The following is a 16890-nucleotide window of genomic DNA, read 5'->3' as shown; positions in this document are numbered from 1 at the left end:
CCTCCCCCAGCCTCTGGAAATGCTTTGATGGGCACAGATGCTGCCCATCTCTGCATAAGCCAGTCTACACCGGTTTAGGGGTCCCCCAGCCCTGCTCTGGCGTGAAGCTGGACAAAGGAAAGGGGAGTGACCACTCCCCTGACCTGCACCTCCCAGAGGAGGTGCCCAGAGCTCCTCCAGTGTGCCCCAGACCTCTGCCATCTTGGAAACAGAAGTGTTGCTGGCACACTGGACTGCTCTGAGTGGCCAGTGCCATCAGGTGACGTCAGAGACTCCTTCTGATAGGCTCTTACCTTTCTTACTAGCCTATCCTCCTTCCTAGGTAGCCAAACCTCCTTTTCTGGCTATTTAGGGTCTCTGCTTTGGGGAATTCTGCAGATACCGAATGCAAGAGCTCACCAGAGTTCCTCTGCATCTCCCTCTTCACCTTCTGCCAAAGAATCGACCGCTGACTGCTCAGGACGCCTGCAAAACCGCAACAAAGTAGCAAAGACGACTACTGCAACCTTGTATCGCTTCATCCTGCCGACTTTCTCACCTGTTTCCTGGTGGTGCAAGCTCTGGGGGTAGCCTGCCTCCTTCTTGCACCAGGAGCTCTGAAGAAATCTCCCGTGGGTCGACGGAATCTTCCCCCTGTAACCGCAGGCAACAAAAGACTGCATCACCAGTCCTCTGGGTCCCCTCTCAGCACGACGAGCGTGGTCCCTGGAACTCAGCAACTCTGTCCAAGTGACTCCCACAGTCCAGTGACTCTTCACTCCACGTTTGGTGGAGGTAAGTCCTTGCCTCCCCACGCTAGACTGCATTGCTGGGTACTGCGTGATTTTCAGCTGCTCCGGCTCCTGTGCACTCTTCCAGGATTTCCTTCGTGCACAGCCAAGCCTGGGTCCCGACACTCTAACCTGCAGTGCACAACCTTCTGAGTTGTCCTCTGGCGTCGTGGGACTCGCTTTTCTGACTTCAGGTGGACTCTGGTTCACTCCTCTTCTAAGTGCCTGATTCGGTACTTCTGCGGGTCCTGCCTGCTTCTGTGAGGGCTCCCTGACTTGCTGGGTGCCCCCTCTGTCTCCTCATCCAAGTGGCAACATCCTGGTCCCCCCTGGGCCACAGAAGCATCCAAAAACCCTAACCGCGACGCTTGCAGCTAGCAAGGCTTGTTTGCGGTCTTTCTGCGTGGTAACACCTCTGCAAGCTTTTTCACGACATGGGACATCCATCCTCCAAAGGGGAAGTTCCTAGTCTTCTTCGTTCTTGCAAAACACCAAGGTTCTTCCATCCAGTGGCAGCTTCCTTGCACCCTCAGCTGGCATTTCCTGGGCATCTGCCCACTCTCAACACTGTCGCGACTCTTGTACTTGGTCCCCTTATTTTACACGTACTCAGGTCCGGATATCCATTGTTGTTGCATTGCTGGTGTTGGTTTTCCTTGCAGAATCCCCCTATCACGACTTCTGTGCTCTCTGGGGGTTGTAGGTGTACTTTACACCTACCTTACAGGGTCTTGGGGTGGGCTATTTTTCTAACCCTCACTGTTTTCTTACAGTTCCAGCGACCCTCTACAAGCTCACATAGGTTTGGAGTCCATTCGTGGTTCACATTCCACTTTTGGAGTATATGGTTGTGTTGCCCCTATACCTATGTGCTCCTATTGCAATCTATTGTAACTTTACACTACTTGCATTACTTCCTTTTGCTATTACTGCATATTTGTGGAATTGTGTACATATATCTTGTGTATATTTGGCATCCTCATACGGAGGGTACTCACTGAGATACTTTTGGCATATTGTCATAAAAATAAAGTACCTTTATTTTTAGTATATCTGTGTATTGTGTTTTCTTATGATATTGTGCATGTGACACCAGTGGTATAGTAGGAGCTTTGCATGTCTCCTAGTTCAGCCTAAGCTGCTCTGCTATAGCTACCTTCTATCAGCCTAAGCTGCTAGAAACACCTCTTATACACTAAAAAGGGATAACTGGACCTGGCACAAGGTGTAAGTACCTCTGGTACCCACTACAAGCCAGGCCAGCCTCCTACACTTGTGACCCATTACTTTTCCTTCTACATAGGGTCCCCTCTGATCTACCTCTAAGGACGCTGCAAGCCTGCACTCTTCGCTATCTGAGCTGTCATCCGACCACTCCTCATTCATTCCATCTTCACCACGCAATGGGAATTGCTGTACTGTATTATTTTGACTCATCACTTGACCTGTGACCTGCTGAGGAAGCATCACCTGTTGCTGTCCCATTGGAGCTAGTGGTAATTGCATTTGCTGTCTAGGCACCATGGGAACCTGCTGTTGTAGTTGCTGCATTTGCACTGGTTGGACGCGCAGCATTTGCATTTGCTGCATGGGCTGTAACCCTTGCATCATGTTATTTTGGAAGTTCGAGTTTTGATTTCTCAACTTTGGACCTCATATATTTTGCAATGTACCGACATTAGTGCTTTTTTGAACAACACCATCCTGCACCACATTCAGGCATTCCCGCTTTCAATGCCCCACACCCCTGCACGCGTGACATGGTGACATCTTTTTAATCCCCTGCACTTCATTTTGAACCACAACAGTATTCAAGTCTGGACCGCGATTCACAAAACCTCGACCTCTTGGTTGTGCCTGAAACACACCATTCACTTGCGGTTGCTGCTGTATCATCTGTTGAACTCAATTTCCCTGTATACCAGCCTGTGCTGCCCTTATCTGCATCACCATCACTTTCTGCTTCAGCTCAATTTCATCACTACAGTATTTCGCATACTGCAACACCTCATCAATCGGCTCCGCTTGCCAACAAATAAGATGATTCTTAATCATCTGGCTAACCTCTGGCCTCAGCCCTTCAACAAATCTGAACGCGAGATGGTTCATGTCTTTGGTCTCAATGGTCTCAGTACCACTGTAATGTTTAAATGCCTTTAATAATCTCTCATAATAAGCATGAATTGATTCCTTAACCTCCTGTGAGATCCGGTCGATTTTCTGCCAATCAGTCACCTTCGGCAACACTTTCTGCTTAAAAAACTCAATCACTTTATGATAGTACTTCATCACCTCCTCAGAGGGAGCTCTGGTCTCCTTATCCCTTGCCGGCTCCTTCGTCGGCCAGACTACTCCACTCTTGCACTCGAGCCACAAATCAGGCGGAACAATGATCTCAAACAAGGTATTCAAGTCTTCCCAGAGACATTTTGCAAGTTTCACGAACCTATCTGTTTGTTGATACCACTCGATCGGTTTCTCCCTTAATCTGGGATAATCATTGGTAAAAGATAGGATGCCTCCTCTGGACCATGGCACATGAATTAAAACTCCACCAGCTGTTTTTCTCATGGGTAGTATTTTTACTGATTCCGTGTCGGGTGAAGCTTTAGCCTGACTCGACCCCGGACTGTCTCCTTTCTCCTTATCTCTTTTCTTTGCCCATCTGCCTTCCCATTTTTCTAGCGCACCCCAAATTTGCGCACTTTGCAGTATTTCTTTTAAATGCGCTTTCATTCCGCCAGACCTCAGATACTCAAAGTCTTTTGTGTCAAAGTCTAACCTGTAACTTCTTTTCAAATGTTTAGTGTTCTCAATATCAATGTTTGACTTCTCTGCTAAGTTCTCTAATCTCTGATGTACCTAGGCCTACCTCTTTAGTATTCTTAGGGCACAGATATCTCAGTTCTGCTTCTGTGTATGACTCTATTCTGTTTACCAGCTCAGCAGCTTCCACCACCCCCAACCTTACAAAGTTCGGGTACTCATCTTTCCCTATACTTTCCGGTTCTACTGCAGTCACTGTGGTCTTCTGTGAAGCATAGGTCTTTTCTAACCACTCGTTCAACTGTTGTACTGTAAAACCTTGCAGTGAAATGTTCCCTGCATGCATCATTGGTGATTGTGAAACATTCGTACTTATCATCTGTGGAGTTAACAATCCTAGCCCTGCCTGTTTCATTGCTTCCAATGGTGCTTCAACTGGGCTAAGGTCTATCGAAGACCTTGGTTTCTCAACTACTTGTTCTCCTGGGGCCATTAACTGAGGGGTTCCTATGGACCCTCCTCTTATTGCGTCTTGGGTCATTACTCCCTGATCACATATGCCAGATTTACCTTGTGCATACAATGGCACCAGTGGACCAACAGTAATCGGTAATGATATTGCAGCAGGTGTCTGACCTCGTCCTAAACTTCGTGGAGCAGCAACTCCAACTCCAAAGGCCTGTTCTACTGAAGCCGGGGCAGGTATTAATGGAGGACCTGCTACTGGGTTGTATCCTGGTATCAGTTGTGGCTGCAGCTGGGGCAGCAATTGCCGAGTGGACTCAATTTGCACTAACCTTGATTTTGTATATATCGGGTCTGGCGGCACTATCAGATTTGTAGTAGTCTCAAGTACCGGGACGTCTGGGTAGATTCTCTGTATCTGCGGTAGAGGTTGCAACTGTATCTGCATGCCTGGAGCAGTGGGTACACTGACACCATTCTGTATCGAAACCGTATCACTAGTCTGTACCGTATCAGTAACTCCCTTCTCCTGCATCTGGTTACCAGGACCCACACTAGTGCTTGGGATATTGTCACTCACCGCATAAGCTGGCGTGCGATCATGTAATATTCGATCCATGAATTCTTCCTCATCTGAATCGTCTTCCTCTTCCCAAGGTCTCTTAGTTTCCTTAGGCTTGCTAGAATCTTTGGCTGTTTTACAAGTGGCTTTCTTTCCCTGCATCTCTTCTCCCTGTGTAATTGCTGGGAACAATTTCAATCCATCAACTATTCCCCGTCTCCACATTTTGTTCTCATTATCCCATCTAGCTTCTGCATAAGACTTTTCTGCTCTTTTTATTCTTCTTTGGAATCTTTCTTGTCTATGTTTAAGGGCCATTAAATCCCAAATCGCTAATGCCTCATACTGAGCTGGCCTCGGACCCGGTTTTTGTGTACTTAACATCCACCTTAAATTCTCTAGCACCTTCGTATTGAATGTCCCATGTTCTGGGAACGCTAAACTTCCCTCTTTCTCTGTTAATTTGCGCCACTGTTTCATCCATAAACAAGGCGCAACACCTTTTTCCTCCATAACTATGTAAGCTGAAGTACCCTCAGGCGGTGTAGGCTCCCCTTCAGTCGCCATAATGTATACATCTCCTTTCAGAGCACTCTTAAATGCCTTGACAAAATTCATCTTTGCTTTCTCTCTTATTTGTATTTAATCAGGAAGTGACTTTAATTCCCAAGACACTCTTCACCCACTTTTCTCAACCTATTGCCCCTCACGGACAGCAGCCAATCCGTGCGCGACCCCTTTCAACAACTGACCTATCTCAGCGCGGCAACCCTGACGTCACATTCACACACTGTGTCTGACAAAGTCTTGCAGCTCGTCCGCCCCTCACTGGATTCACACAAAACTAATGCAAAATTACTGCGAGCACCTTTAACAACAACACAAATCTGCTGGTTTACTACAGGAAGGGTAACACATTCGCCTCAGAACTTTACAGAGATTTCACTTGAAGCCTCGTCCGCTACTCTCTCCATCTCAGTTCCCGCATACACAAGTAGAATTTGACCCGCAAATCCTACTCTCGACTTGTCAATGGTTCGTCCTAGTGCACTTTAGAACTTGCCAAATCTCCATCGAAGGTTTCACACATACATTTCAACTCAAACTCGACTTGTCAACCACGCCCGATTGACCTATTAAACCGCACAGTTTACAACATAAACCCAAGTGTCTCCTACACTTGTCAATATACTCCGGAATCTTAGACCACGACGGGTCTGTACATGAACAACAAACCACGTGGATAATTTTTAGCACAAAGTGCCACACTCATATGAAGTACGCTGACTTCCCTACTCTCATACTGCGGAGTACGCCCACTCCTACTAAAACAACATTTACCTGGCCTAAATGCACACAGATTTTACAATCACCTGCAAAAATGCATAAGCTGAGCAAGCGCAAAACCCTATACCATACATGCTATGACGCCGAGAACATTCCCAACTCACTTAGGCAGGCTCCGAGATCCCGGGAAAGTCATGGTGAATTTAGAAACACATCATACCTCCAATTTGCATTATCACAGAAAAACAACTTAAACAATGATTCTCCGTCCTAGGGCCCCAAAGGGGCAAACCGTCGCTCTGCTACCAGAACTGTTAACTCATCCTTTTATGATATTTTATTACACATCAGGACTTGTTTTAGGCCAATGGGTCTTTTGACCCAGTTGAGAGACAACGTAGGACGAGATAGCTAATCAATATATCAAGCAATAAATCAATAATGTCATCAATATTTATCACAACAATGCATTTCACTTTAGTCAAAGTCATTAATCAATTCAAAACGCTACCATGACCTTTCAGCCATGAATAACCACACCAGTTTAGTAGAATTTTATGAATTTTATTCCCTATTGATTACAATCTAGCAGCAAATACGTTAATCTCAACACCAAGAAACATAATAGTATAGTCACGATATGGCAGCTTTGATAAGATTTCATTAAAGCGAGAATCACAAACATCAGAACATAACACGGCGTGAACATAGATCAAATTTAGTAGAGTGTCAATATTGTGTCAGTTCAACATAGCATAATATCAGTCGTTTGTCTATTTGCGTCAGTTTGGTGAACACCTGTCCTAACCACTGATTAACATTAGCATGTTGGGCTTCATGCAAAATAATTTAGAAAAACAATTTGGAAAACATCTAGCTACTAGCTATGGTCCCTGTCAAAAGCAAGCAGTTGGTACCTAGAAAGTAAAAGCAAACAGACAAATTACAAATGCATTGTCATAATTACCCTCCAAGGATTAGGTCAGCGCACAGGTTCAGTCTTCGTCTTCAGGACATCAGTCAGATCGCCGTTAGTCAGGACTCAGTTAAAGGGCAAAAGGCACTTCCCTCGAAGGAGGAAAAGTGTTGATGGACAAACTAAGGGCAAGGATGGTTTTTCAATAATCTCAAATCACCAAACTGAGTGACAGGGTTTCTGGATAAAATCAATAGCATTCCCTACCTAATTCTAAATGACTTCCTGTGACATGGGTTTTTATCCCTTTTTCAATGTACATTCCCCCAAAATTCTATTGGTCGTTTGTTATACCCCACTATCTTCAACCTATCAAATTAAACATTAGGTAATCCTAATCTTCACCCCATATTGTTTTACAAGTTTTTGATTGGTCTTCGTAATTGACGTCTTCAGAGGTGACACGTCCGGGTGTGATTTCATCCCTTGATAATTCTTTGCACATCTTTTGGTCAGCAGTTCCCCTGTATTCACCGGTTTGAATGACCTTGTACATTACATTAATCTACACTATTTCAAATCATTTATAACATTTATTTCATGGGCATAGAAACTGCGCCTGAGAACGGATTTAATATGGTTACATTCGTCTTCCAAGACGAAGAAAAAGAACGCACACAGGGTCATGGCCCCTTGTGAGTCAGCACAATGAAAAACAGAAAAATGCATTTAATTCCAGAGCCCAGCAGCTAAGCTGCAGCTCATGCTAATTTAAGGCCTACGAGGTTTTTCAATACAGATTCAATAATGCAAATGTTAATATAAGCTCATTTGAACGTAACATAAACATTTTGATCATCATTATTAGTTTGCATATACATTGATGGCCACTCTTCGTGGTCACAATTCAAGTGCACGTTTAAGCAAAGTCGCTATTATTATAGTTTCTATGCAGCATCTTTACACATTAATTCATAAACATTTCATGTTAATATAGATTATATAAGGTACGCTCTCTCATGACTATTCAAAGAGTTGATATAAATAAAGCCCTAGGTATGTTCAAAGTGCAGTGTGATCAGAAATATGGCATATTCTGAGCATTCCTGGCATTCAAATACTGACAAAATATGAGCTATGGCACACTCAGAGAGGGTATTATCTGAGCGCTGCCATAATTCTTCCACCAACTGCATGGCACCAAATTAAACAAGTGGATTTTTAGGCAAGACAAGTAATTGTCTGAAGCATCCTTTCTCTTGGACAAATACATATTGTTGGTTGGCGTAATATGTTATTCATCTGGCTGTTTGAAACTGCATGTCTATAGTAATATGAGCTATATGATATACTAGGGCTAGATCAAATAAAGCTGATCAACCCTGCAAGTAGAGTCGAGAACATGGCTCCTTTATGCTCGTACTGAGATACGAAGAAAGGAGCAGCTTTCTTGCCACTCCAGCTGGAATGCCATTCCTTGGGTGTTTCAATGTTTTAGCAAACCTGGTTGGTTGGTTTGTTGGTCTATCATACGCACCAAAAATAGCTTAGGGCATGATCATGTGCTGTGTTTTATGATTGCTGATTGCTGCATACCTTCATCCAGTTGTACTGGCTTTTACGTTCTCCTTTACTGCTTACTGGCTTTTACGTTTTCCTTTACTGCTTGTAATGTGCACACTACAACCACAGACCTAAGTACCATTATAACACTTAAACATCTTTCTCCAAAAACAATTTTAAAGATGATCAATAAACTCAAAAACTAGTGGGCATATTTACAAGAGCTGACACATAGCTGTGGTAAGGCAGAAAAATGCGTCGGAAAAAAACTGTGCTTCGGTATGACGGTTCCAAATGCCTTGAATAGGTCATATTTATAAGAGGATGCACCATGGGGTAAGGTCCAAAGTGGGTAAGAAATTCTAAAGCAACTGTGGGAAGCATTGTGCATCTGCCCCCAAAGTGACTTGCGGTTGATTTTGAGTTTATGACAAGCGCAACATCAGCAATGTGTCACGCATCAGGCATCTTACTGGAGCAACAGGCCAAATGTGGTGGGGACTAATGTAACCAATTGTGCAATGGAATAATTCTTACATTGGACACAATCCCATTGGTCCAGGATGAATAGCAGACATGTATGAAGTATGGCTATATATTACATTACAGTGGGCATAATCTACTTAAGTGCACCAATATACCTAAATATGTGTGACATATTGAGTAAAACTTTAATTTGAGTGGATACAAATAACTGTTGTACTATAAAGTGACAATTCCTGTGTTACTTATCTTATGTGTGCACTTACTACGTATGGTTTGTAGTTGGCCTGGCTGGACATGGGGACTCATTCCTATAGGGGTATGTAGCCAACCTGATCTCTCTCTCACATTGAGTACACAGCATCACAATACATTGCTGCATATGTTATGGGCCATGGCCCCAAGTTGCTCAAGGGATCCAACAACATGATTGTTAAATGTGTAGGCCTACTACTAGTAGAGGGGATGTGATTTAATTGCTAATCCTATTGGTTTAGGTGACTTCAGCTGGTCAGATTCATATGCACAGCCACTGCGTTGTTTCCTATGCCTGGGTTACCAAGGTATAGGAATTTCAACCCATTCCAGGCTTAGTGTAAAACACCTCTAAAAGATGTGTCACACATTCCCATACTCGTAAATATCACTGCATCAGTTGTAATTTAGATTTTATGAGAGAATGCCTACCCTGTAAATATTGAAATCTGTGTTGCGCAGCCAGGTCTAGAGCAGGGATTTTCCGACGCAGGCCATGAAAAACTGATCCACTGGCCCAAATGCGTTGCCTTGTAAAAGTGGAATACTGGCCTCTGGAGTGTGACAAATAATGATGCAACTGTGGTACAAGCTCCTTGTAAATATGCCCCAGGGTGCGCAATGGGTGTAAGTGTGTCCAAATAAAAGTATATGAAATAAATACAGAATACTTACTTTTGCCAACTTGACAAATGTAGCCTCTTAAATAGTCACAATCTTCATCCATCCAGTAACCCGCATCTAAAGCTGATCCCGTCTTTATGATTACACAATCATTCTGCCAAAGAGAAATTAATAAATGTAGAATTTATTTTAAGTCATAATATACATCTATGCTTGGATGGCCCAGACGAAGGCTTTTGCCGAAACATGTAGGCCATTTTTCTCTGGTGGCACCTCACACTTTACACTTTTATTGTTATCAAATATAATAATAAACTCTTTGTAAAAGCAATTATTTGTACCGGATTTGTGCCATCTCCTGGAAATGCTCGAAGAACAAGTTACGGAGCGGGACAGGCTTCCTGGGAGAGGATATATATATATATATATATATATATATATATATATACACACATATATATAGATATATATATATAATATATATCCTTGATAATTCTGCACAAAACCTTTCATAAAAGGTACATCGATTTTAGGTTGTGCATTGCAATTTTCGTGCAGATCCATCAAGCATGGACATAAAATATAGGGGTTCTCAAATATTGCAATTGCTATTTTAACCCCCATAGAATTTTGTGCTCCTCAATACAGAAAAAATGGCTGAGCAAAGTTACAACAAACTTGGCTTGTAAATCAAACAGTACACAAGGATTTGCTTTGTGTGGTTTAAATCCATTCAATAGTTTTTACGAAGTTACCATTTAAAAAGTGTTCTGTCAAGAAAAGGTTACAATTTTTATATATCTGGACCATTATTTTGTGGATTCTTCGTTGAGGATTGGCAAATAGAGTTAAACAATGAAAGACACTCTATTTGACAAGGGGAGTTTATTCTCACTTTGTGCATTGCAGAGTCACAATCCTGAAGAAAAATAGTGAATATACAGCACTTTGAGTAGCTGGGTGCCACAAAAATGTTTTTGTTGCAGTTTCCTTTACCAAACACAATCCAGTGAACCATGTATTGGGAAAAAGTAAGAAGAAAAATTGCATAAGAGTCCAGTATGAACCAACCCTGATCCCCTGGACGATTAATCTGAGGAGGGGACCAAAGGGACCTTTGCCCACCAACAAAATAAATAAATCTTAATAAAAATGATTTAGGTCACAGAACTCATGAATCCTATGCTGGATTTGGGAATACTAGATCTTCCCTGAGTCCTTTGGCTCAGTCCTTTTATGATGTCATCAGAAACTCTTGATGGGAATATTTGACCACTATAAAACAATATATATATATATATATATATATATATATATATATATATATATATATATATATATATATATATATATATATATATATATATATATATATATATATAATTATATGTAGTGAAGTTATGGTCTGTTAGTTGTCATTTATTATTATTGTTTTAAAACAATCTTTGAAATGCATTAACAAACCACTGTTTAAATATAGTTAGTTTTAAGCCCCTTCTTAATTTGCTAGTTATGGTTAGCTCTGCAATCTACAACTCACACACCAGCAATGCAAACCATAACTCATACACTAAATGCAATGCTCATGCATTTAGCTCACACCTCAAGGCCCCTGGCCATGTGCAGCTGGGGCCGGCCATGCACCCTATTTTCCATGGGTGGCCAACCCCAGCTGCACACAGTCTTTGGCCTTGCAAAAAAGTGGGTGGTTTCTGGGGGCTAGTCTGAGGCCATGCCTTGTTTCCAACCCTCTGTGGTAACATGGCCTGGCTCCGGACATTACATGTTTTCTGGGTTTTTTTCAGAACCCTAGGTCCAGGTTCATGAACCCCAGCTGGACACTGAAATTGCACATTTTGCTTCGTTGTTCACAGTTCTCAGGACCTATCTGGAGACAGAGATCCAAACTTTGCAGTTCCCAAACACTTATCTTGCGTTCACGGGCCTGAGATGGGTCATCAAGATGGCAAACTCTATCCTAGGGTTTGCAATTCCTGTAGTAAACTTTATTTTAAATATTTATTGAGGATAATTGGTTATCCCCTTGTCCCCTTCACCTGGAACTGGTGATTAGGAGATGATCCAATTTTCCCATTATAGGTCTACCCAGGTTTTTTAGGATATGGGGACTGATTTCCATGTACTTTACTGGCTGCTGTAACAGAATTTATTCAGCCAACCATGTTAATTCTGGTTCAAACCAGGGTTTGGGCTACTGAATCTCCATTAGAAAATGGATTGGAAAATATTCCTGTGCACAAAGTATACTGTTCCATTTTAAAATGCTGAGTCTATGGACAGTTTACAAACCCAGGTTTGCAAAGTGTGAATGAATTAAAAGGCAAGATATCTTCATGCTAATCCTTCAAGGCAGTATGACCCCTTATGTAATGCTAATTTCTTACATTTATTTTCCCTTTGCTAATATGTATATATAGCATTAAGATATCTTGACTGTTAATTCATTTATATTGTAATTATATTTATATAGCACTTACTACCCCGAGCAAGGTGATGAAGTGCTTTTTGGCGAGTAGCACGCTACTCCGGAACCTAAGAGGAATTAGTGGTGGATTAGTAGAGGGAAATATGAGTACAATATTAGTAATCTTATGAGTTAATTTGAGCAGAGGCTATGTGAATTTGTTAGTTGGATTGACTAGAGTAATGGAGTGATGAAAAGGAAGTGATGCCAGAAGTGTTAATTGGCAGTAATAAGATGAGGCTTGCAATGAGTAAAGAAGAGATGGAGGAAGGAAGAGTCTGTGGAAAAGGGTTAGGGATGCGTCAAAGATGAGATAAATGAGGGAGAATTTAGTAGGGTTGTTTGGGATATCATGGTACGAAACTGAGGTTTGTGGGGAGCTTTTTTAATTTAATTATTTATATTTTTAATTTTATTTATAGATTTCATGTTATTTATTTTTATTTATTTTTTCTGTGGTACAGTAGGACTAGGGTAATAAATACATAGATATGTAAATACATAGTAAGGGAATATATGTGTAAGGAATATAATAATGTGTATAATAATATGAGAAGAAAAGTAGTATTGTATAAACACACACTTTCAAGATTTGTAATATTTGAAGTTAATTAATAAGTGCACTTTTCTAACATTCATTTATCTTTCCTCAATTTTTGAATAGCGAAATGCTTGCTGTTAAATAGTGATAACAGTTGCTCATTGTGATGTAACAAGAAAGCAGGGATTCATAAGTATCTAATATAACAACTTATCTGGAAGCTATGCAATGACCTATGAACATGTCAAGCAGAGAATAATATACACATATATATGTCTCCAACAATTTAATCCATCGCACTCCAGGATACGGATCTGACTATTGATCAAATACAGGATCTAAAAACTTGCTATGACCTTATATATTATTGAGACGAAGAAGAACTCTCAGAAAAGGTAATTTTAGAAAACTTGGATATAAAAACTAATCAGCACAAATATAGTTCATTAAAAGCACAATCAGAGTTTTGTCCAATTTTAAATCATGGCAACAAAATAGATATCTTTCATGAATTTGTGGTTAAGGATTTGGACAAACTAAGAAAAAGACAAAGACATCAGGGTGAAAGAGAAAATCTGACAATGGGTGAGAGACAAGCTTTGGAAAATCTAAAAATGAACAAAACAATAGAAATCAAACCAGCAGATAAGGGAGGAAACATAGTTATCATGAATGTCTAAGACTATAAATGTGAAGCATACAGGCAATTGAATAACAAGAATAGCTATTGTAGATTGAAAAAGAATCCTATGGAAGATTTGACAAAAAAATTGGACTACATGTTAAAACATTGGCGAGATGAGAAACTGATCAATGAAAATGAATATCAGTTCCTATACAATGAATTTCCCGTTATACCTACAATATATTTTCTGCCAAAGATACATAAAACTTTAGAGAATCCACAAGGTAGAGCGATTATTTCAAGCTGTGGGGTTCTGTCATTCTACATTGATTATTATTTCGCACCCCCGGTTCCAACTCTGAGTTCCTACATTAAGAACACAGGTGACTTTTTAAGAACACTCATGGACATTGATTGGCAGGAGGACTATTTACTGGTAACAGTGGATGTGGTGTCCTTGTATACATCTATTACACACAAAGTAGGTCTTAAGGCTATTGAATATTTTTTGAGACAACGCAACATTCAAGAATTACATCACTCTGAGATGTTTCTAACTATGATTGAGATGTGTTTAACTAACATCATTTTCATGTTCAATCATGAGATTTTCTTACAAACACAAGGGACAGCCATGGGAGTGTCCTTCTCTCCAAGCTACGCTAATGTCACTATGGGTTAGTGGGAGAGAGAAGTGGGTTGGAGAGAAGAGAATAACCAACATATGGAAAAAGTACAACTTTGGTTGAGATTCATTGATAATTTGTTCATAATTTGGAAGGGAACAGAAAAGGAATATCAGGGATTTTTTGAGATTTTAAACATCAATGAAGTTGGTTTGAAGTTTACATATAAAACTAATAGGAAGGAAATTAAATTTTTGGACATTAAAGTGTATGTACACAACCAAACATTACAGATGACAATGTATCGGAAACCAACATTAACAAATAGTCTTCTACATGGTATGAGTTTTCATCCCCAAAGTTTATTGAAAAGTATACCGTATGGTGAGTTTTTGAGAGTTAGACGTAATTGTTCAGAAGAAAATGTATTGCTTGAACAATGTGAGAAAGTTAAAAAACGGTTCATAAAAAGAGGATACAAACAAAGTGACATCAGAATGGGTATGAAAAAAACACAAAAAATGTGTAGAGAAAACACTTTAATGAAGAAAGTATAAAAGTTTGCAGATTATAGATGATCAAAATATAAGAATGATAATGTCATATAATAAAGAAAATAATGAAATCTCAAAAACATTAAAGAGACATTGGAACTTGCTATATAATGGTTCAGACATTGGACCCCTGGTGGGGACTGGGCAAAAGATTACTTATAAAAAGGCACCAGCCATTAGAGACCAGCTTGTGAAGAGTCATTTCATCGAACAAGTACCACAGACCTGGTTGACCAAACAAGATATAGGCTATGTTAGATGTTTGAAGTGTAAAGCATGTCAAATTGGTGAAAACAGAGAAACAGTAACAGGCACCATGGGACATACTATAAAGATCAACCAAAAAATAACTTGTGAGACAACCTATGTGGTATATGTTTTGAAATGTGGATGTGGTTTGAAATATGTAGGCAGTAAAATTTGCAAACTGAAAAAAACACATTTTAGAACACATCAGGGCTGCCAACAATAATGACTTAAGTTATGCAATAGCTAAACATCACAGGCAATGTCATGGAAAACATTGGAAAAGTATGCAGTACTTTGGGGTAGCGCATGACCCTGAAAATGAAAGAGGGGGCAATAGAACATTGAAATTACGTCGTTTTGAATCTAGATATATTGTTAAATTAAAAACTAAGACGCTGATGAGGAGCTTTTTGTTTACTTATGAAGAACTGTAATATATAGAAATTGTAAATATTTTGCCTAGTAGAATGAAAATCAGTATTTTTAACTCACAATGGTTATGTGGGGGAATAATGATGTCGTCCACACCCACGCTTATATAGTAACACACCACACTATGAATATTAGAAACTATAGTAATAATAATTGTGGAAATATAATAACAAAGGACAATAGTTGTTTTGATGGTAGAAAAGCAAAATAATAGATCATAGTGAAGCTTGGGGATATGTAATTGATGAGTACGCAAATGAACTCATTATAACATGACAGAATCAATCGATTATAAAATATAATACACTAATGTGAAAGAAAGAAAATTATAGAGAATTGGTTTTGTCTAAAAACTACATGTCCCAGAATGCAATATAATAATCAATTGGTGAGGAACTATTTAGGTGTAGTGAAAGGAGACACTGTTTACCTGTGATCAAGACCTGTTTAGGTTGAAACGCGTTGGGTGGTAGAAGCAAGTTTTTTGATGCAACAATAAAAAGCTGAAATAACAACTTCCCGGAGTGCGATGGATTAAATTGCTGGAGATATTTTTAGGAGTTTTGGTTGATAAACTCCTTTCATCTGCACCGGCAGCAAGAGCGCGTGATGTACAAGCAGCCATTTGGTGACTAACACATATAAATGTACACACACACACACACATATATATATATATACACATATACACATATATGTAGATGTATCTAGATATATATACATACACACATGCACACATACACACTCACATATATATATTTAACCGTGAGTAAATATGCATTTGTTAAACAGGCTTAAAGAGTATGTGTATAATTTATTATCATGAAATAGTAACGATACATATTTCTTAAAGAACTATACATATCTAGAATATACACTTAATCAGATTATAAATATTTATCAACACAGGCATATGGAGTCCAGTGCTGTTTGAATATGGTGGTTATGAAGGAAAGAGCCAACTCTTGAGTAGTCTTCTGAAGGCAAGATAGTTATCCGTGGATCTTATATTTAGGAGTAATGAATTCCATAGTTTGGCTGCTTGAACAGAGAAGGATTTACCACCTATTGTCTTTTTTTTGTATGCTTGTGCTTTAAGGCGGGGTGCCAATCTTGAGTGAAGGTTTCTGTGTTGAATGTATTTGGTTATTTTGTTTTTGATGAAAAGCAGTCCTGTTCCATGTCTAGCTTTGTGGGTGATACAAAGCAGCTTGGAGGTGGATCTTCTGGCAATGGGTAACCAGTGTAGTGTTCTCAAGGCAGGGGAGGTGTGGGATTGTGGTTTTACATGTAATAGTAACCTGGCAGCTGAGTTCTGAATACCTTGTCATTTTTTCATAATAGATAGAGATGATCCATGGTAGAGGCCAATGGCATAATCCAGTTTGCATAGTACAAGAGAGTTATTAGCCTGCACCTTGTGTAAAAATCTGAGTTGGAGGAAGATGCTTTGCAGAGTCTTCAAGGTGATAACGCTTGATCGTGTTAATTTGTTCACTTGGGCATTCATTGTTAACTTGGAGCCCGTGGTAATTCCAAGGTTTTTAACTTCCTTGGATACTTGAGGAGGTGGTCCGAGATTGTCAGGACAGACGCACAGTGGGTCATAATTCTTCCAGTCGCCACATGTGAGCATTTCTGTTTTGGAAGCATTCACTTTGAGATGGCTCCAAGTCATCCACTGATC

The 16890-nt window shown here is 40.1% G+C and overlaps 1 protein-coding gene across 1 annotated transcript in view; it reads right to left on the bottom strand.

The window, feature by feature from the left end:
* MRC1 (mannose receptor C-type 1) overlaps positions 1-16890 on the bottom strand; it is a 705818-nt gene that overhangs the window by 112475 nt on the left and 576453 nt on the right. Inside the window, exon 23 of the mRNA XM_069211541.1 lies at positions 9743-9845. Coding sequence (XP_069067642.1) covers positions 9743-9845 — 103 coding nt within the window. The remainder of the gene's footprint in view (positions 1-9742; positions 9846-16890) is intronic.

This window comes from Pleurodeles waltl, chromosome 10 (genome assembly GCF_031143425.1).
Source record: "Pleurodeles waltl isolate 20211129_DDA chromosome 10, aPleWal1.hap1.20221129, whole genome shotgun sequence".
NCBI classification, from domain to species: domain Eukaryota; kingdom Metazoa; phylum Chordata; class Amphibia; order Caudata; family Salamandridae; genus Pleurodeles; species Pleurodeles waltl.
Note: the sequence above shows the minus strand (reverse complement) of the source record. Positions and strands in the feature narration are given on the sequence as shown.